Source organism: Trichosurus vulpecula, chromosome 7 (assembly GCF_011100635.1).
Source record: "Trichosurus vulpecula isolate mTriVul1 chromosome 7, mTriVul1.pri, whole genome shotgun sequence".
Taxonomy (NCBI): Eukaryota; Metazoa; Chordata; class Mammalia; order Diprotodontia; family Phalangeridae; genus Trichosurus; species Trichosurus vulpecula.
The window spans coordinates 160,753,315-160,775,984 of NC_050579.1; the positions used below are offsets into that span (position 1 = coordinate 160,753,315).

The 22,670-nt window shown below is 39.1% G+C and overlaps 2 protein-coding genes across 5 annotated transcripts in view; one reads left to right on the forward strand and one right to left on the reverse strand.

Annotated features, from left to right (window-relative positions):
• Window positions 1–707: 707 nt before the first annotated feature.
• Window positions 708–21,990, reverse strand: QRSL1 (glutaminyl-tRNA amidotransferase subunit QRSL1). Of its 2 annotated transcripts, none has more exons than XM_036768823.1 (11): window positions 21,815–21,988; window positions 19,370–19,529; window positions 18,626–18,724; window positions 14,663–14,759; window positions 13,608–13,784; window positions 10,717–10,892; window positions 10,465–10,577; window positions 7,886–8,078; window positions 6,669–6,786; window positions 2,826–3,031; window positions 708–1,619 (listed from the first exon to the last, which is right to left on the reverse strand). In XM_036768823.1, exons 1-11 carry the CDS (start codon window positions 21,836–21,838, stop codon window positions 1,399–1,401), a joined length of 1,584 nt encoding a protein of 527 aa, XP_036624718.1. In that variant the 5' UTR covers window positions 21,839–21,988; the 3' UTR covers window positions 708–1,398. The 2 variants fall into 2 exon arrangements, with proteins under 2 accessions (XP_036624718.1, XP_036624719.1); XM_036768824.1 differs by having other exon boundaries at window positions 720–1,619; window positions 19,381–19,529; window positions 21,815–21,990.
• An 83-nt stretch (window positions 21,991–22,073) lies between these two features.
• RTN4IP1 (reticulon 4 interacting protein 1) overlaps window positions 22,074–22,670 on the forward strand; it is a 62,760-nt gene continuing 62,163 nt past the window's right edge. The window contains exons 1-2 of one of the 3 annotated variants that reach the window (XM_036765930.1): window positions 22,096–22,169; window positions 22,657–22,670. The gene's annotated coding sequence lies outside the window, so the exon portion shown is untranslated. The other 2 variants (XM_036765931.1, XM_036765928.1) reach the window with 2 other exon arrangements.

Consider the following 22,670-nt stretch of genomic DNA (forward strand, 5'->3'; position numbering starts at 1 on the left):
GGAAAAGTTTAAAATCAAAGTTGATTTTCAACTCTAAGTGTTTGCTTCATTACCTTAAAGGAAGAATGGAATAATAAACATTTCTACCTTCTGCCTTCCTTCTTTTTTTTCTAAATAACCCTTGTAACCCAGGACTTTAGATCCCTCTGCCATGCAAAGTGAACTTTCGGTCTGTTCTGACCACTCCCACCCTTGAGTTTCAAGTGATTCTGGATGACATCAAGAGTGGACCAGCATGGAACACCAGTTTTCCCACTTAATCTTGGCAGGATGCTTATGTCAGGCTGCCAAGTTCTGTGATCTCATCACACATTTTTTCACTTTGGTGAAGCCTGCCTTGTCAGTTCTTCCCTCAGTTTTGATTTGCTTTTTTGTTTTGTTGTGTCTTATCAAAAAACTCATCTTACACTTGCAGTACCTTCTCATTTTAGGGCTGTCCTGCTCCAGCAGCTCTACTGCTAACAATTTCAAGATTTAATTAACTCAGACACAGAAACTATTTGCCACTTAAATTCCCAGACAGTGACTTGGCAGCATATGATCGACCAGGTTTGGGGTTAGTGATGGAAGACAAAGGAAAACAAATTAGGCATCATTTCATGGTAGGCAGGTAGGTGTTATTATGTGAGAATAGAGAATGTTTCTCTTTTTTAATTCTAGATTCAAAATGCTAGCACTGATTAAGCAGGAATATAGCATCAACAGAATTGATGTTCTTTGAAAAGTGATTACCCTTTATTTCAAATGATAAAAATACAAACAGATCACAGGGAGGTTGGTTCCATCAAACTGGTTCTCTGATGTTTTCCTCTTGTTGCAAAACTGGCAAAATTTAATCTCTTAGATGAGACACTACTGCAGCATATGAGGAGTCAACATGGACAAGATGTGTTCTATGCAACTTAAGGGATAGAATCAGTGTGATGCTTTATGTTTACCATGCTTCACCCACATAAGGTGCATTCTCTCACAGCTACAGACAAGCATGGTAGTAAGGATGCTCTAGGTCTTGGGAACAACAAGCAGAGGAAAGACTGGACACCCTAGACAATAACTGTGCCTGCTCCAGGGGCCTCATTTTTTCTGTGCTTGTATTCTGGTTTGCTCTCTGTCTCCCAGGAGCAGAACAACTTACTCAAACCCATGTCGACTGCCTCCTTTTATTCCCTATCTCTCTTCACTGCAGAGTGCTCAGAATATAGAGTGTACTCAATATGTTAACTAGTTGAAAAGTTTTTATTTACAATTTGTAAGGCCATAATAACCAGAATTATTATGTTGAAAATAAATCCAATTACAATCACGTAAGATCACGTGGCTTCTTAAAAGTCTCCATGCTTAATTATTTTGAGTATAAATACCTCCAAAGTCATTTTGAATTTGTACAAGTCTTCATCATTACCGTTTTAATGAAACTGAAGCCAACTTCTCATGTTGAGAGAAAGTTTGACAACTGTCCATTAATTCTTGAAGCTGAATGACAGGAAACTGTACCTGTTCCTCAAACCACTTGGCAACAGTGAGAAGTTGTTGGTCACTAAATGCATGTCCGATCAGCTGCAGCCCAATTGGCAAACCTTGACAGGAGAGGGCCATGGGTACATTTACAGCTGGCAAACCTGAGCAGGAAGAAACAAGAGGTTGTTCTGTTTAATTTTTTTAAGCTATTCTATGTCCCTAACTTCATCAAAAAATTTTCTTGAGTTTCTTTGGTTTGTAAATCATCTTTTAGCCTCTTGTTTTGGACTCTGATTGAAATAAAGATTAAAAAAAAATAACAAAATAAGTACTCAACTCTTCCATTGTGGCCTCTGGAATATGTATTCTGTTGTTAACAGCTCCCCTTAATATTAAAGCTTAGCCCTCTCCTCCTCTCAGAAATTAACATATATTGGGGCAGCTAGGTGGTGCAGTAAGTAGAGCACCGGCCCTGGAGTCAGGAGGACCTGAGCTCGGATCTGGCCTCAGACACGTGACACATTTATTAGCTGTGTGACCTTGGGCAAGTCACTTAACCCCAACTGCCCTGCCTTCCCCCCCTGCAAAAAATAATAATAATAATAAAAGAAATTAACATATATCTATGTAAGGATATATATTTATACACACAAAGTCAATATACATATTAATACATGCATATTATACACATATAGTATTTACACATACATGTATACACAAACATACATACATACATGTACATACACACAGTATTTAACTTTTATGTACATAGCAGGAGGTGGTGTGCTACAGAGTCAAGAGCGCTGCCTCTGGATGCAGAAGGCCTGGGTTCATATTTTGCTTCTGACACTTTACTACCTGGGTGACAATGAACAAGCCACTTTATTGTCCTGGGTGGACCTTGGTTTTCTCACCTATAAAAGGAGACAGCTGAACCACACTGAAGTCCCTTCCAATTTTAGAACCATGACTCAAAGTTGCTTCTGCCAAACAGAATATAAGCCTCTTGAGGGCAGGGATTATTTCTTTTTTGTCTTGTACTCTGAGCTCTGAGCATAATTCCTGGCACATAGCTACTTAACAAATACTTGCTGAGTTGAGCTGAGGATGATTTGAAAGGTTAGCTTTCCCAAGAACTTTATTAAAAATCTAATTTCCATCTGGGAAAAAAATAAAGTTGAAGTATTTCAGCTAGATTAGATCCTGACTCAGTTACCAAGTTAGTTATTTACTGGAGCACTGTCAATGATAAAATCTACTTTTCCTAAGGTAACAGTATGCCTCACACCTAAGGTGAGGACTAGGCTGAGCATCCAAAGATAACTTCTTAAGAGATCTGAGCACCGTTCCCCACCCACCAGCCTCACCTGCCATGTTTACACTCTGGGTAAAAATATCATCCTGGGCACTGCGGGTTCTGTTGTCTTCTTTGATGAACTCCAAGTATGGCACTGCATCACTAAGGGTGGTGGGAGTAAGTAAGATATCCACACCAGAATTAAAGACCTTTGCAAAGTCATTAGCAATGAGTCGTCTCACTTTCTGTGCCTTCACAAAGTACTCATCATAGTTCCTGTGGGAAAACAGTTGACATTTTAGAGACATTTCATTCCTATGCATATAGGTTTCAATTTCATATTGGGGAAAACAAATCTTGGCTTTAATGAGATGATAGATGGATCTACTGACAGACAGAAAAACTTTCCGTGGGCATTCCAATTATCAAGAGTCAGTTTACGCACCAGGACTCACTAGTAACCAGCATGCAGACTCAGAACCTGAAAATTTCAGCACTAGAAGAGATCCTAAATATGAGAGGCAGAGCTAGGTCTAGAACTCAGTGATCTCAGCTCCAAGTCCAGCTGCCTCTCCTTTATAATATGATGATCATCTCATGCTCACAATAATAACCAGGGTGCCACAAATCCTAGTCGTCAGAGAATGACTAAATTCTGTTCATTATACACGTAAGCATATTTTATTGTATTTAATTTGTTTTTAAAACGGATAATCAACACATGATGTATGATATATACATTCCATGATCATAAGAGATGACAGAGTTCATTGCACCAAAGCCCAGGGCGCTATGCAATATTGGCATCTTACAGTAACTATATCCTGGGAGTAGGTAAATGCAACTAGTAGGAAATTAACATGAGGGACTAGAAGAAAAGGCAACAAGAAGAAATGAGACACACACAGAGGCAAGGAAGAGAGAAAGAGAGAAAGAGACAGATGGACAGAGAATACACTTCCAAGCAAATGCTGGACTACTTGTTAGAAGGTTAGAGATTGTCTCCTCGAGAACAGGGAAAACAGTATTTTTCCCTGTCATGCTCATCTTTGAATTCTCTTATCTCAGATTTCTTACATTTAATTTTATGTATATGTACACACACAAATATGTACACATACATTTGTTCAGATGTAAACTTTTATACCTAGAAGGAAATTTAGAGATCATTTAACTCAGTGTTCAGCTTTAAGATTCACTGAATTGTTTATATTTGAAAAGAAAATCTCAAAGAAGTCATAAATCTAGACATGGTACATAGATTTTTAACTGATCGATTAAATAACTTTTTAAGAACTGGATTTCTTAAAAAATGGATTATCATGCAATTCTAAGTATCACATTTAGTATTAGGAACTCAATTTACTGAGCAACCAGTGGCTACAGAATATAATACAATTTTTCTTTCCAAGCACACAATAATGTATGTAGTTTGGTGATTGAGTGACAAAGTCAGAAGCCCAGTTCTAGCAGCGCAAGGGAAAAATTTTAATATAACAGTTTGCTAAAAATATCTTGATAAAAATATCAGCAAAGTTAGTATAGAAAACAAAAGGACAATAAAATACAAATATGATCACTGTGAAACTATTCAAATCAACAACAGAGAGATGTCCAACTTGCCAGTTTGTTAGCAGTATCATGTTAAAGATGTAGAGTGATAATGAATCTGATCTTTTGGACACCCTAATCTTCCAGATTTTTTTTGTTTGTGCGAAGATTGAGAAGGCCTGGTCTGTCAGATACTTTTCTTCAGTAAAAGTTACAATGGTGGACTGAATCTATGTAAATCAACGTTCAATGTCCTCTATTGAATTTCACTGTAACAAAAAATAAACCCCCAAAGAAAAGAATTATCATTGTACTCTACATTTGTGGTATTTGGAAATGAATGGCGGCACAAGAAAAGCAAAAGTATATTAAACCAGTATAGCATCATGAAAGGAACACTGGGCTGGAAGTCAGGAGCCACAGGTTCTACTGGTATTGAGACCTTGAGTATGCCACTTAACTTTTGGGGCCTGTGGTTTCTCATCTAGAAACTAAGTATCATTATCTCTTTCTACATACCTCACAGGGTTGTGTGAGGATGAGATCAATTAATATACTGCATGTGAAAATATCCTGTAAAGTGTGAAGCACTATGCAAGTGTAAGTATTATTGCTATTCAATCCCACAGTCTACATAAAAAAACATTTCCAGGTGTCAGTTTTCAGTTGTAACAGGGATGATGCATGCAAAGTGGATAAACACGCTAAAATCATTTAAAAATCTGTTTTCTTAAGGACATGCAGTTCTTTGATTAAATTTCTTCCAGTTTTGTATAAAAAGATGAGAAACAGGGAAGTAACTAAGCAGAGATTGAGATCCTGCACAAAGCAAAATGCAAAGCTGTCTATGCTGACTTGTAAGTTGACTTTTAAGGAAAAAAACAATTAGCCCGAAGTTGGGATTAACCTCTATGTCAGGCCCTGCTTGCTTCACCTTGCCAGCAGCGCTTGGTGCTTGTGGAACAGTCCTTCACCCCCAACTTTCTTCCACGCAACTGCATGGAACTTTTATGAGAAAAAAATTCAGGGTGACCAATGTACTAGGTCAATATGTACTCTAAGACATAAAGTAAAAGCATTGAAAAAACAACCCTGCAAAAGGAGAACACTGTGATCAGTCTAATAAGATCTTCTATTAGAAGCAACGTGACTTAGTGCACAGCGGGCCGCTCGTGAAGCTAGGAAAACTGGGGTTCAAGTCCTGCCTGTGACATGCACTGGGTTTGTGACTCTGGCAAGAGTCTTGGCAGGGCTCTAGGCCACTCTCTAAGACTGCAAGACTAAGAGTCGCAGAGAAGATGATGATCTGTCGGATGGAACCTAGTCCTCACCCAGTATTACTTAAAACTATTGAAATCACAGGTCCAGTTCTCACCCCATGTATAGTGCTTAGAAAACTGCTCAAAATCAATGTATTTTTTTTCTTTGAGACAATTATGTCCAACAATTTAATTAATGTTGAAAATGTGGCCTTTATTTTGATATGGAAAAAGGTCAACTGAGCATGTTGAGAAAAAACATTCCTCATCATATGAAAAGACATGGGGGGGGCAGCACCATTAAGAATCAGCCTATGTTATGTCACTATGTGAACAGGCAGGGGTTCTTAACTTCTTTCATAACATGGATCCTTCGGAAGTTTGGTAAAGCCTTCTAAAGGTGAAGCCTACTTCTGAGAATAATGGTTTTAAATGCATAAAATAATATACATAAGATTACAAAGGAAATGAATTATGATGAAACAGTTATCAAAATATTTTTTTAAAAACTGAACAGACTATACGTATCAAGATACAAGACTTAGCGGGCCAAAGTAGCTGTCTTATCAACTTGAAGGTGGATGTACTCTAATCAGAAGGCTAAGAATGAACTTGTACTGAAGACAAACTAAGTAGGCAGTATATTGAGAGTTACTTCCTAGAAGGAATGATAAAGCAGCTTTTCTCAAAGTAAAGCAGGAAAAAAGTATATTCCTATGACAATTTCTCCAAGGAGCATCTACTGCTTATAAGGGTTTATCACCTTCTGTTACAAAGGTTTATCAGGACTAAAGCTGATGGAGCGCTAAGGCCTCAGAACATTGAAGATGAAGAAGCTTTTGGACTCCAGTTATGTGCATATTTGGGATTTTTGCATAGTTGAGAAGAGATATAAGCAGGCTTTTTCGAATTTAAAAAAAGAAAAAGCACACAATTGCAACTTTCTATTCTTAAAATTAACTAAGACTTTGCATTTTTAGATCTGATAAAACATCTTAACTTGCATAAAAAGTCATAAAAATATACGGCGTTATTTCACTCTTGAACTTTAATCAATAACAGAAGCATAAAAAGTTTCTTCCCAAAGTAGTTAGCTGTCTTACTCTTTTAATAAGAAAAAATTTCCCGAGAGAATTCTTCCTCTCACCACATCATTGAATCCTTCTCGTCTCGTTGCAGCATACATGGCCTCAGTAGACACATTCACGTTACACCGGTGGCCTACGAATCAATCATACAAAATATGTCTTAACTCCTTATATAATATAAAGGAATTTCCCCTATATTGCAGTAAATCATCAGCAGAAGAAAACAACCTACAAAACCTAATCTCAGTTTTCTTGGAAAACACTGTTTTCTTTGACTTGTAAGGTCTGCGAGAGCAAGGACGGTCTTCTGTCACTTTTTGTATCCCTAGCACTTAGCAAGTGCCTGCTACATAATGGGTGGTTAGTAATGCTTACTGACTGATTTGTGTCATATAAGAGAAGACAAATTTTGGTTAAACCCTAGGCCAAGATTCATATCTTTGGCAGTTACTGAAGACTATATTCTCAGTGATTTTTCATCTTTGACTGCCCTATGAGAAAATAACTGGCCTCCAGTAGGTCCAAGAAGAATAAGCCAACCAAGAAGTAGGTTTTCATTGAAGTGACAGTATAAAGATTCACTAATTTATTGTCACTCTACCATTAACACTTACAATTTTATATGTGTACACACACACACACACACCCAAAAATGGAGACAAAGCAGACATCTATCAATTGGGGATAAATAACTTGCGGTTCATAGATCTAAAGGAATATTACTGTGCTGGAAGAAAGGACAAATACCAAGAACACAGAAAAGCATGAGAAGACTTATATAAACTGATGTAAAATGAAGTTCGAAGAACCAGGAAAACAACATACATAATGACTAAAATAATGTAAAAAGAAAGAATAACAGTAATAAAACAACCAAAACCGAATATTGTGAAATTATAATGACCAAGCTTGGCCCCAAATAAAAGATCTGAGAAGCTACCTCCTCCAGCTTCTTTTCAGAAGGAGGGTGAGGAACACTGTATACAGTGTTAGACTTTTACAATAAAATGGTTGGTTTTGTTGAACTTCCCTTCCCCTTCGTTACTATAAGAGAAGGGGAAAGAAGGAAACATTTGGGAATGTAGGTGATATGAAAACAAAAGATATCCATAAAACTATTTTAAAAAATAATTACATTCATACAATCGGAAGTATTTTTGCTACTAATGAATAAGTAAATCTTTAACTATTTGAACAAGACAATTTTGGAATCCAAAGAAAAGTGGCCTTACCATATTCTAGCCCATCAAATCTTGCCATGTTTGATGCTACTTCTGCTGTGCATAAAACATGATAGCAAACAATTGAGTAACTGGTATGGGGTAGGGACACTTCCACTACTTTGGCCCCCTCAGACGCAAAAAGGTCAGCAGCTTTAGACCAGAGGGCTTGCATTTCACTTGACAATCCTGGTGCATTATATTCCTTATAGAAAAAAGAAAGTCCACATCAGGCTGACTGCTGGTACAAACATATGTGAGTTCGTTTCCCATGACCTTTGATAATAAATGAGAAGATAAACACATGCAACACAAATGGACAAAATGATAGGTGATTGTTTGCTAAGGAGTATAAACAATACATTTTTATAGGAATTTCGAGAATGCTCATACTACAATGACCTCTTTTTTTTTTCCCCAAGGGATTTCATTGTAGTCTTACTACTAATTTATTTCACAACACTTTTGGATGGTATATACCAATATCATTATCTCCAGTTTCCAGATTAGGAAATGAAGGCCCAAAGAAATGCAATGATATAGTTATATAGTGAAGCCCAAAAATCGATTATTTAGAACTCAGAGCTAAGAGCCCCTAATTGTCATTTTAGTGGTCTAATAATTAGATTATACTTTTTTGATGATAAATCAAAAACACTTTTAGGTGTGGTGTCAAAGACACTTTTAGCTAAATACATGTGAAAGGAAAATTACTATGATATGGAAGCCCTCATTTGAACAAGACATTCTTATTCATTCAATATCTGAGTATCGGTAGAAGGGTATCGATGAGAAGAGTGTGGTAGAGTGGTTAGTACCACCTGTTGTCTGTGCTTTGTCACTGAAGCTCTCCATGTGACTCTGTAAGATTATGTATTACAAGAGATTTGCTGATCTTCAGTGACAGAGGGGCATTATATACTAAGGAGTTTCCTGTCCTGATAAGACCACCAGGGACATAACAAAAAAATAAAGAGTAGAATGACGGTCCTTCTCTTTTCCCTCTACACTCATTCTCCTGTGGGTGTCTCTAACATCTCTGTGTAGATGATTTCCATATCCATCCCCTTGAGCTTCAGACCACAGTATCACCAACTGTTTATTGGATATTTCAAACTGGACAGCCATCCCTAAGACATCTTAAACTCAACGTGTTCCAAACTGAACTCATTATTTTTTCCCCACGAAACCTTCCCTCTTCCAAACTTCTGTTTCTGTTGAAGGTACCAGCTTCCTTTCAGTCTTCTAGGTTTGTAGTATTAGGACACCTCCGTCTCCCAATCAGCAGCTACATCTTTTCATTTCTATCTTTGCAACATCTTTCCCATTTGACTCCTCCACTTACAGAGCTACTACCCTCAGTTCAGGCCCCTATCACCTCTTAATTGATAGCAGACTCCTAATTAATAACCCTGTCATAAATCTCTCCTCATTCCAGTCCATCCTACACAATGCTGGCAAAATGATTTTCCTCAAAAGCAAATCTTACCATGTGACACCTCCTACTCAACCAACTTCACTGGCTTCCTATCGCCTCCAGGATAAAATATACCCAACTTTGAGCTTTTACAGGCTTATTCAACCTGGACCCTACCTATCTTTCCGGCCTCACTGGATAGTCATCACCCTCCCGCACAATGCAGCCAAACTCACTTCCGATTTTCTGCCACGATACTCTACCTTCCATCTCCGGGAATTTGCAGTGGACATTTCCCATCCCTGAAGTGCACTTTCTCCTCATCTCTGCCCCATCCCTTCTAAGATGCAGCTCAGGGAATCTTTCCTGATTCTCTCAAATGCTAGTGCTCTCCCTTCCAAACTCCCTTGTACTTAACTACTTTATAGTTGGATACATTACTTTCATATTCATAGTGTGTGTGTGTGTGTGTGTGTGTGTGTGTGTGTGTGTGTGCATATTTATTTATGTACTTGTTGTCTTCCCCATTAAAATTTAAGTTCATTGTGAGCAGGGCTAGGATCATATTTCTGATACATTCAGCCTAAAAAAGTTAAGGCTTTAAATTTCACTTGGTTTATATAGGCATACTGAACAGTATGCATACCTACAATAATTTTCATATATGAATAATTCTAATGCTATAGCACAGTGGTTCCCAACCTGTGGGCCGAGGACCCCTGGAGGGCGGCAGAACAGTTGCAAAGGGTCTGAAAATCCATAATCACAGCAAACACTACCATTTTAATTTTTATTTAGCTCCAACCAAATATGTAGCAATGATTCAGTAATAGTCAAAAAGCTAACATACCTTCTACAGAATGAATAACTGTCTCAAACATGTGTCTTGCTATTTTTCAAATATATGTAAATGCTACTATCATTTAATAAAATACAAATTTATTTAAAAGCACTGCCAAATTCATGGTTTCTTTGTGAAACAGGTATTTTCTCAAAAAATGAAGACCAATAATACAGCCACTATCATGTGAGAGTCCTCAGAATATTTTTATTTAAAAAGAAATCTTTAACTAGAAAAGCCTGGGAATTGGTGTTATGGCATAATTCTTACAAAAAACCAATAAACATTCTGCTTTGATGGTACTTCCCTATAATAATGAGCTGGAAAAGTTACCTTTGGTATTCCTATACATAACTTGCTGACATCTCTCAAAATGGGAAGTATAAATGGTCCAACAGGGTCTTGTATTGTGGTAGAATCTTTTGGATCATGCCCAGCCAGTACACCTGAAAAAAGGATATAATGCTAATAAGTAACAGAGAAAAAAATGCATTGCGATGTAGAATGTATTTGGTTTTGGACTACATGAAGTTATATACATATATGTGTGTACGTGTGTATGTATGTATACATATTTATAAATACCCAACACAATTGCTGCATCATCCACACATCTGGTTAAGATTCCTGGAACATCCATCGAATTCACCAGTGGAATGAGACCATGTCGGGAAACTAATCCATAGGTCGGCTTTAAACCAACAAGCCCACACAGAGCAGCTGGGTTTCTTGTTGAACCTCCAGTGTCTGATCCCAAAGCCCTGAGATTTAAGCAGTGCTCAGTGAGATTTTGTAGCTTTAAGTATACCTAAAATATACCTATATTTAAAGAAAATTCAGAGAGACCTTTAAAAGAAAAAGATTACAATAACAAAACATTTTTAAAAGCAGCTAACATTTTATTGTGAAATTTTGGACATTCAATCTGAAGTTTTCTGGGTCCTTGCTTTTATCCACTGATTCTGATCTGACAGATCTGAATTTACAAGGTAATGTTGATGAGACATGCTCAAAGCTACTAACAGTAACAAAGGCATTTATTTGTTCGCTAAAGAAAAAAAATTATTTTTCATCCTTGCTGAATCAATTGAAGATACAAAATAAAAATATTCCTTTCACATTTCAAGATATTTTCTAGACTATCTCTCCCTCATGGGAATCACTGACAGCTATGCAACATGATAAAAATATATTTCAAGAGGAATTATGTCAGGGAGCTAGGATTTTTCTCTAGGGATCCAAAAAAAAGGATGAGATCTTCTAGAAGAGGATAAAAGTAGCATAAGGGAAAAAAAAATATCCATTTCTGTTGTGCTTACTTGTAAGATGAACCATAAAATTCCAACAAATAAATAAGAGCATGGTTTTAATTTGATTAATAAAATTCTGGAGGAATTGAATGAAAATAACCACTCACCCACGAAAAGCCTACTGAAAAAAAAAAACGGAATATAATGTCTTTAAAAAAAAAAAGGTAATTCAATTGTTTCAATATCATCAGAAAAAAATAACTCATCAACTTTAGCAGACTGCTAAAAATATACACTGAATTTATTAAGGTGAGATGACCAGCAACAACAAGCTTAACTAAACAAGGTGAGGGGTGAGCCCAAACAAGGAAAGTTGGTCACTTTTCTTGAAGCGGAAAGAACTTGAAGAACATCCCTTAAAACATAAAAAGCAAATAAGTAGCAAAGTAAAGCATGCAATGAATGCCCAATGATGAGCATACCAGTTCCTGAAAACCTCACAAAAACTTTACAAATGTTTTTTTAGTTGCAGGTCTGTGAAATCACTGAAATATATCTAAAATGATTTTAAAGAATTTATTTGCAAGTCCTGACAGAGATGTGGTACAATTAAAATACATACACAAATATACATATGCACAGTGTCCCAAAAGTATTAGTTCAATTTTAAGATATTAAAACTTAATATACATAAATACGATTTAAATACTACAAATAATTTACTATATCAACTATAAATTTCATAGGACCAAAGGAAAAACCACCATTATCAGCACAGCTTTATCAGAATTTAAATACAAATTCAGAGTATGCAGATTCCAGAATGTTTACTAGTAGTAAATAGATTCCATTAAAAAGTCATCAGAAACTATGTTTACAATCAAGCCCGTGTTCATGCCCACCACAAAATATGTTATCAGCTTCTGTTTAGGCTAATTATTTTATTCTGTTACTTCATTAGGATCACAGGATTTGGTGCTGAACCATGGACCTGAGAGGTCTTCTGGGCCAAGCCCTCTGTTTTACAGAAGAGGAAACTGAAGGCCAAGAGAGGATAAGTAAGTTTTTCAAGACCACCCAGACGGAAAATGGCAGAGGAAGGAGCCAAGCCATCATCCAGTGGCCTTCGGTGGTCTTTCTAATGCACCACACTGCCTTTCTCAGCTCTCTCTATGGCTCTTTTCTTTCAGACTTGGTGGCTCGGCCCATGATTATTTCTCTCTCCACCTCCACCATAGCAGCCTTTTCACACTGGCCATACCTCCAGCCCTATGGCATCCTCCTCCAATTGGTTAGTTTCCTTCCTGGAACCTCCATTTGAGAAAGTACCCAAGCCAATTATGCTCCCTCCAAAGGGCAGCTCAGCCGATGACTCTCAAGACCACTTTGTAGCTTGCCCTTCCCCCCAGGCTTCCCCCCACCTTTCAGCTCCCTTTTGGAGGAGAAAGGGAAGAGAATAAGCATTTATATAGCACCTACTAAGCGCCAGGCACTATGCTAAGTGTTTTACATTATTATCCATTTGACCCTCACAACAACTCTGGGAGCTGGGTGTTATTACTACTGCCATTTTCCAGGTGAGGAAACTAAGGCAAACAGAGGTTAAGTGATCTGCCCAGGGTCACACAGTTAGTAAATGTCTGAGACTACATTTGAACTCAGGTCTTTCTGACTCTAGATCCAGTGCTCCATCCACTGAGCAGCCTAGCTGCCTCTAGTATGTTGCTCTTTTAGGGCAGGGACTATCTTTATTTTTTGTTTGTATTTGTGTCAGCACAATGCCCAGCACAAAGTTAAGTGCTTAATAAATGCTCATACGTGCTCGCTAGAGCTCTCTCTACTTTTCTCTCCTCCCCCCTCTTTCATCCATTACATTTTTTTTAAAGAACAAAGCAAGATACAATACAGGAAATTTAATTGTTATTAAATCCACATAGATAATGTATCAAATTAAGTTTACCCAGTAAGTGTCATTTTTATGTTTGTTTTATTATATCATCAGGATTTCAGACAAAAAGATTAAAACCTGAAAAACCTATCTGTATACAGGTATTAATATAATACAATAGGTTCCTAGAAGAAAATATCATGTCTTTACTTTTCGTGGTGCTTTTGTATGAACTATTGCTTTTAGATTTTGTATATGACTTCTGGCTATATCCATATCAAGGAAAAAGTTGCTCCTGGCTGGGTCTTAATGTAAAATAATGAAAGGACAAATCTTACGCAAAGCATGTGAATGCAGATACAGCAGCGGCACTGCCCCCAGAGCTGCCCCCGGTTATTAACCAATTTGAATCTTCATCCGCTCGGTGGTGGTTCTGCTTTCTCTTTTCTCTGTGTTGCTTTGAATAACTCCAGGGGTTTCTAACTGGCCCAAATATCCCATCTGTGCTTCCGGATCTAAGGCAAAATAGTTAAGCAAGATTAAAGCACACATATCTGTGGATTCACAGAGAATTTTCTTCATCTCCTGAGTTGTTCCTGCCCACTCATCTAGCTACTGGAAATCTAGTGGAGTTTGAATGGAAAAGGTGGAACCCTGTTCTGATGTAAAGAAAGAGGCAAATAGGCCTATACCCTATTCCCACAATCATCCCCGACAACTAAAGGAGAAATTACTTATAAACTAAAGAGGACTGTTTCAAAGGACAGTAAATCACCTTTTCTGAACATGGGTGACAAGAAAAGAGCCCTTAAGTTGACCCCCGATAGACTAAAATTTTAAGAAAAGAGAACCTGCTCTTATGACACCTCTAGCAACCTATTATTGAGCAAACTCCTGTAAGATAGGAAAAGTCTGCTGGAGACAGTGTAAAGAGAGTTTTCCTCCTCAAGTCATTAAAAAGGGCTAACTCAGAATACTTAATGTTCCTGCCTCTCAAAGCAACATTTTTTTTAAGCTATTACCCCACTCAATCTCCCTAGTCCCCTAGCTTTTTGGAGGAGAGGAAATTCGGGCTCAGAAAAGAAACTTGCTGTAAGTCACACACTTGGCAGCTGTCAGAGGCACAATCTTAATCCAGGCCTTCTGACATGAAGTCCATTTTGCTTTGCTACTTTTATATAGAATTAATCATATAATGATGAGTTGCTGGTCCTGCTGGACCAAAGGTGCAGACAATAACTTCATCTGCCATATTTCACATGTGAGACAAAAACCACAGGCATGAAAAGCATCTCAAGAGGTCATTCAGCTACCTAAAGTAGGGCTCTATTCACTTAGTTGGATTAAAGATGAAACAAGATAAAGTAAACAAGGGCCATTTAATGTTACTCACCCCATAGCAAACTCATCTAAATTTGTTTTTCCTAGAAGAACAGCCCCCTGATCCAATAACTTCTGAACTACTGTAGCATTATAAGGAGGTATGTAACCTGAAAAATGAAATGTCAGAGCTGTTTTTGATACACAACAGAATAGCAAAAAAAGAAGGTTTTTCACTTCCATTAATTAATACACTTGAAATACACAAATTCTTTACATTTATTAACTTCAAGCTTGGTCAGAACCTTGTTGACCCTATAGGAGGTTCCCCATCCCTGCCATATAGTTTCCCTCATGCTATCCTGCTGTATACCTGTATACCTTCCTAAAGGTCTCTTACGTATGTATTAATTGCATAAAGTTTTTTTTTAATTTAATTTAATTTATTTATTTACCATATTTAGTTTTCAGCATTGGTTCTCACAAGAGTTTGAATTACAAATTTTCTCCCCATTTCTACCCTCCCCCCCCCACTCCAAGATGGCGTATATTCTGGTTGCCCTGTTCCCCAGTCAGCCCTCCCTTCTATCACCCCAGTCCCTTCCCATCCCCTTTTCCCTTCCCCTCTTGTAGGGCAAGGTAAATTTCTACTCCCCATTGCCTGTGTATCTTATTTTCTAGTTGCATGCAAAAAACTTTTTTTTTTATTTTTGAGTGATACTTTACGATTTTCAGGATTCTTTTAAAATGTACAGCAGTAGAGATCAACATCTCACACAATAAAACAATGTAAGGTCAAAAGGGGTGGGTGATTTAGACAGAAAGCAAATTTTTTAGAAAAAATTTAGACCTGAGCAAATCAGGGGAGCATGGAAAATTTTACCTGTCAGATCTATGGATATGAGAAGAGTTTATGACCAAATATGATACAGAAAGGATCGCAGGAAGTAAAATGGACAATTTTGGTTGCATAAAATTAAAAAGGTTTTATATAAACAAAACCAATGCAGCCAAAATTAGAAGGAAAGCAGCAAACTGAGGAAAAAAATTTTTTTTACAGAAAATTTCTCTGTCAAAGGCCTCATTTCTCAAATATATAGGGAACTGAGTGAAATTTATAAAAATATGAGGCATCACCCAATTGTCAAAATCAAAGCTATCTACAGTCATATGAAAAAATGCTCGAAGTTATTACTGATTAGAAAAATGCAAATTAAAACAACTCTGAGATACCACATCATACCTATCAGATTGGCTAACACCACAGAAAAGGAAAATAATAAATACTGGCGGGGATGTAGAAAAATGGGGATACTAATGCACTGTTGGTAGGTTTGTAAACTGGTCTAACCCTTTGGGAGAACAATTTGGAACTATGCCCAAAGGGCTATAAAACTCTGCATACCCTTTGACCCAGCAATATCACTCCTAGGTCTATATCTCAAAGAGATTAAGAAAAGGTAAAAGGAATTACATGTACAAAAAATATTTATAGCAGCTCTTTTTGTGGTAGCAAAGAATTGGAAATGGAGGGGATGCCCATCAATTGGGGAATGGCTGAACAAGAGCTGTGGTATATAATTGTGATGGAATACTATTGTGCTGTAAGAAAATGATGAGGGAGATTTCAGAAAAACCTCAGAAGACCTATATGAATTGATGCAGAGTGAAGTGAGAAGAACCAAATCAATGTGCACAGTAACAGCAAGACTGTAACAATGATCAACTATGAAAGACTTGGCTACTCTGGTTGATACAATGATCCAAGACAATTGCAAAGGACTCCTGATGAAGAATGCTATTTACCTCCAGGGAGAGAACTGATGAACTCTGAGTATAAATTGTTGTATAATATTTTAATTTTGTTTTTCTTGCCTTTTTTTTGCAACATGGCTACAATGGAAATAAGCTTTGCGTGATTTTATATTATAAATGACATTATATTGCTTGTCTTCTCAAGGGGTAAGGGAAAAGGTGAAAGGGGGGGAGAGAATTTGGAACTCAATTTTTTTTAAACAAGGTTAAAAGTAAATAAGTTTTTTTTTAATTCATAAAGCATCATTCTATAGTTACATTTTAAATGATTCTAAGTAATTTCCCCCCCATCAAATGAGGGTACTCCAGTGATCATTCCCTTCCGGAGCAGGGGATCTTCAATGGTCATAGTGACAGTTCCTCCCCTCTCCAATCACAACTGCTAAATAGGTATTTTTCTTTTTTTTTTTTGAGGGGGTAAGGCAGGGCAATTGGGGTTAAGTGCCTTGCCCAAGGTCACACAGCTAGCAAGTGTGTCAAGTGTCTGAGGCTGGATTTGACCTCAGGTCTTCCTGACTCCAGGGCTGGTGCTGTACTCACTGTGCCACCTAGCTGCCCCAAAATGGGTATTTCTAAACAAAGATATGACCATGTCATTTCCCTTACTCAAAACATCTTCAGTGGCTCCCTATGGCTTCTAGAATAAAATACAAAATACTCAACTTGGAATTTAAAACCCGAGAATTTGACTTTTCAGGAGTCTCTACCCTCACATTATTCCCTTTTACCTTCCCTTTTATTCTTCCAGGTCAAACTGACCTGCTTCCCATATATGACATTCCCTCCCCCATATCTTTATCTTTGTTCATGGAGGTTACATTTCCACGTCTGGAAGGTGCTTCCTCAACTCTGACCCTCAGATTTCCTAGCTTCCTTCAAAGTACACTTACTCTAGGAGGCCTTTCCTGATGCTCCCAGATACTGGTGCTTTCTCCCTCTTTGAAATTACTTTGTTTATTCACATCTATGTACACAGGATCATTGATTTAGAGCTGGAAGAAACCTCAAAAGTCATCTAATTCAACTCCTTCATTTTACAGAAGAGGATCACTTTCCCAAGATCCACCATTACAAGGTGGCGAAGCTGGGACTGAAATCTGGGCCCACTGGCTCAGTGTTCTAATACTATGTAAACTGATGACACTCCGCAGCACCTAGCAGACTGCCTTGCTCATGGTAGGCACTTAACAGTTGTTGAACTGAACTGAAAAATGACCGACAGTTAAATAGGTACAGTTACGGACAAGACAAGAGACAAACCTGAGATCCTCCCTCCCAGGCCTCTCACTCAGTTACCTAGCGCGTCGTTTTTATTTCAACATCTCCCAATCTTCCTTGTAGTTTTATTTCCCCCAATCACAGACCCTGGCGGATCTGTCTCATTCTTGTAAACCTGGCTGCACCAAGTGCATGGAGGCCCTTTATCTTAGGTAAGGAGATAACTCGGTAAATAAATACCAACAAGTCATCAGATGCTAACGATTCACTGCAACGTCCTTCAGAGGAAAGTAAGGATCAAAGGATCATAAATCTAGAGCTGGGAGAAGCTTCAGATGCCATGTAGTATAACCTTCTCACTTTACAGATGAGGAAACTGAGGCCCGGGGAAGTGAAGCCACTTGCCCCAGGTGTCACAGACAGAAAAAGGCAAAGGTGGAATCTGAGCCCAGGTCTTCTAACTACAAAGCCTACATGTTCCCCACTGTACTATGTTGCCTCTCCTGAGGCACTAAGAGTTTAAGTGAGTTTCCCACGATCACACAGCCAAAGGTAGGACTTGAATCCAAGTCTTCCTGATTCTAAGGCCAGCTCTCTATCTACTGTACCAAGAAAACCCACTCTGCATTTATTCCCACTTTACAGATGAGGCACGAGGCCAAGAGAAATCACTGCATGCATGAAATGTCCCTGTGAGTACCTGTGGTGATCAGAAAGACAAACTCAGCCTCAAAGTCACTAAGAACACTTATTTCATTAGGCCTATGAAAGATAAAACAATTCTCATTTTGAAAGAGTAAACATAAAAAAAAAATACTAGCCTAGATACTAGAGAAAAATATTATGTTCTAGAAGATGAACTAATTCTGAGGGTAATTTTATTTTGAACTTGAAAGTACCCCAGGAATTAAAAAGAATCAGTGCTTCATAAAGTTCTCAAGGTACCTCAAGGACTAGGTTCAATATGTTAAGAACTTGAATCCTGTGATAAGATGTAGTTTACCTTTTAGCATATTGGACGCACATGTTGTTTCAATGCCAGCGGTGCTAAAGTTGTCTTTTACCGCAATGGGAACTCCATCTAAGATTCCAAGGGCCTCCCCTGTGTCAGAGGCCAGGAAAATGATAAGGAAGAGACAGTTCAAAATAAAAAAGTACATTCACCCCTATGATCTGTCTCCCACCTCCTTCCATAGCCTTAGTTCAGAGAGTTATGAATTCTCTGAGGCTTGGTGCCTCAGATCTTCCCACAAGTGTCCCCTTGTGTCTGGAAGGCTGTCACTCTTCCTCTCCTCTGACTAAATGTTTGGATCCCCTTGAGCCTCAATCCAGGTAAACCACTTGCCTCCTGCTGGGGGGGAGGCCCTGCCCCCCCCCCACCTTTTCCCACTTATTCCAGGTGTTGGGTACAGCTCTCACCTCTCTAATCTCAATGGCAAAAATTGTTTTGTTTCTGCCTTCATACCCCCAGTGCCTAGCACAGTGAGTGGCACCTGGAAAGTGCTTAATAAATGTCTTCTACATAGACTAACCACAGTCTTTGGCATAAAAACACTTAATTTAATTTCAAATGAGTTGTAACAGTTGAATATTCCAAATCATATATTTACTATCATCAGTTTATTATTCTTCATGTCAATTTGGTCAAATGAGAACATATGTTATATTAAAAGCATCACTTCCCAAATGCTAATCTAATTAAACTGTTCCAGGAAAACAGCAATAAAAACACTTTAAAGCAATTTACCTTTCTCATACCTCTTTTCTGAATCTTCAGCCTGCTTTAAGGCTTTCTCTTCTGCTACGGTAATGTAAGCATTAAGAAATCTGGTTTTCCTGATGAGGGAGAGACATTTTTGACAAAGCTCCACTGGACTGACTTGGCCTTGTTTCAGTGCAGCAGAAACCTGCAATAGATTCAATTTGATTAACATACAGTGTACATACAGAGTACAGGTACTTATGTTGTATTAGGAGTAAAAGGTAACAAGAAAACAGGCTTTTCCTTCAAGGAGCTTACACTCTAGTCCAAATCAGGTAAACAAATCCGAAAGCTGTATAATTAACAATGCCAGTATCTGGCAGCAACATGACTTCATTCAAAGAGTCTTGTGCTAGGAGGTCCTTAGGAAGATACATGTCGATAAGACAGAGCCCCACTCATGTTTGTGGAACTGAATATACTTGGAAAACACAGAACAGTATAATAATAATGTGCTATCCTATTATATTCGAATGATGGAAGGATCACACAGTTTCAGAGTTGGAAGGGACCTCAGAACTGCAATCAGCCCTATACAACACTGACTGACTACCCAGCATCAGCTTGAACTTCTAGCATCCAACAGGGGTGGGGAACCTCTGGGTCCTCAAGTGAGGCCTTTCGAAGGAATCCAAACTTCACAGAACAAATCCCCTTAATAAAAATCCTACCTCCCCTTTTATATCTCTCTTCTTGAAGGCCCAGGGCTGCCTGGCAGTGTGTCTTCAGTGTTGTTTTCCCCAAGTGTTCTGATTTTCAGTTTCTTTCTTTTTCTCTACTTATGAAGCTAGATTCCATAAAAAGGCCATGTCCTTCTCCCTGAATTGTAGATAATCTCAGAGGGAAGGTGCTGGCATCGAGGGGGGTTCGGAATTTTCCAAACTGCTTGAAAGTCTGCAAAGTACTTTGCCATACTTGAGCCTCATAGCAATCCTGAAAGGTATGTCATCAATCAATCAACAAGGATTTATTAAGTGCTCATGTGCCAGGCACTGTGCTAAGTACTTTGGGGTACAATATAAAAATAAGATGACCCCCTATACTTAGTGTAGGTATATGTGTGTGTGTATATACACACACACCTACACATATATACACACACACATGTATGCATTTATCTATACTGTACTGTAATTGCTATCCATATATCTGTTATATATGCTTAATTGCATACCAAGAGAAGATAAACTCCATGGAAAAAAACTTATTCTTTTTTAATTTCTAGACACCTAGAAAATGAATCCATTCTTTCCATGAAGGAATTTATCTTCTCTTGGTGCACAATTAAGTATATATATCTAAATATATACTTAGCAAACATAGTAAAATATTAGTCAAGTATGTTACTAAATTATATACAGTAATTTACGTATATTACAGTAATATATTTGTTGTTGTTCAGTTGTGTCTGACTCTTCCTGACCCCATTTCTTGGCAGAAATACTGGAGTGGCTTGCTATTTTCTTCTCCAGCTCATTTTACAGATGAGGAAACTGAGGCAAATAGGGTTAAGTGACTTGCCCAGGGTCACACAGTAAGGTGTCTTAGAGGCCAGATTTGAACTCAGAAAGATGAGTCTTCCTGACTCCAGGCCCAGGACTCTAACCACTGCACCACTTAGCTGCCTGGAATAGATAGATTATATTTTCTAGTCTATATTACCACATATACCATATGTAACATATACCAAATAACAAATATATAATAAATATTATCCACTCTATGTAATAAATTTATTATTCCAATTTTTCAGATGACTAAAACAAGTCAAAGGCACCCCATCTTCTGCCTGTCTCTTTGCATAAAGTGGGATTTTAGCTGAAACCTGAAGCAAGCTGTAGGACACATAGCAGGCAATTAGTAAGTGCTAGTTGGTTGACACGTGGTTTAATTCTAGATGACTGACTTAAAGGATCACATGCTGAACTGGAAGAAGAGGACACGGCTGAGGACGGTGATCATTTTACAAATGAAGACGAGTCCCAGAGAGGTTAATGACTTGTCCAAGACCAAACAGTGGCCAGTGCTGATCGAGGCAACGTGGTAGAGGGTCCAGGCGACAAACGGAAACAAGAGGTTCTATTTAGCAAAGTGATTATTTGTAAGGCCCTTTCTCCTTCAAAGCGAGGAATCAGGAACGTGGGTGCTTTGGAAGGCCACATAAGACCCTCCCCCCCGCCCCCCAACCCATACCCCCTACAGTAAAAGGCGTCCCGACCCTGACCCTAAAGAGTTTTGCCCCGCACAGGCCTGACGCCACAGACTACGGGACGAAGCTGGGCCCGAGAACGGGACGGCGACATCGCAGCCCACCTCCCGCGGATGCACAGGGCCCATCGGGCCCGGGGTGCGCGGACGGTGGTTGCCCCCACGCCACGCCAGGGACCGCCTGGGCGTGGTCCCTCCCCCAGCAGGGCTGGTGACACTCACTTCTCGGAGGCTGAGGCCCAGCATGATGCTGCTCCCTCCGGGCTCAGCCGCCGGGCCCAATCACCCAGCAGAGACCTTAGAGCACAAAGAGCGGCGGGGAGGAAAAAGGTCAAGGGCCGCCGCTTGCCGGCGTTACATGGACGCCGCCATCTTGGATCCTCCTCCTCGCACTCCTCAGCGTCGCGCGCCCGATTGGTCCTGGGACAATGATCCTCGCACGCCATTGGCTGCCGCCGCGCTAGCCGCTGTCCGGGTCATGCCGGGAGCGAGGGGGCACTCGGGGATACTAGGAAGCTTGAAATCCTCCCGGCTTTCCACGACCTCTAGGTCGGACCCCGGCCTGGGCTGGGGACGGGTGGGTGCGCCTCGTAGGCAGCCTGCTGGGACCTCGGGGAGCAAATAGGCTGGGCAGGGACTTTAGACTGTTAGGTTTATAGCGGGCTGAGTCTGCAGGGGACCTTTAGGCAGTAGGGGGTGCGGGGATATTGCTTGGCAGGAGTGGGAAAGCAGAGAGAGTTGTTATATTATTATTATCGGATTTTTTTGGAGGGAGAGATGTATTAGAGGAATGGGCAGAGCCCATTCATTATAGACTAAAGTTGGATTTTGACCCTTGACACGAGCAAGAGTAAAAACAGAATTGGTTACTGGCATTAACTATTTAGAAAACATATTTGGGGGCCATCTCATATCCTAGGGTGTTTGCATATTACTTCCTGTGCCCCTCCCCCTTTCTGTTCTCAATATTCATTTTTAAAAACGCGCCCCCCCTTTTTTTTAAAGCAGAATGCTAATTCAGAATTAAGGTGGGGGCGGGGTGGGTTGAACTGGGGCTCTTTTAGGCTCAGGTGAGGCT

Excerpts from the sequence above, each read along its gene's own strand:
- QRSL1 (XM_036768823.1), bottom strand. The coding sequence starts at position 21,838 with ATGCTGGGCCTCAGCCTCCGAGAA. Across the intron at positions 18,725-19,369 it reads AGAAAAGAGGTATGAGAAAG|GGGAGGCCCTTGGAATCTTA; the intron begins GTAAATTGCTTT and ends CCTCTGACACAG. Across the intron at positions 10,578-10,716 it reads TGATGCAGCAATTGTGTTGG|GTGTACTGGCTGGGCATGAT; the intron begins GTATTTATAAAT and ends TCCTTTTTTCAG.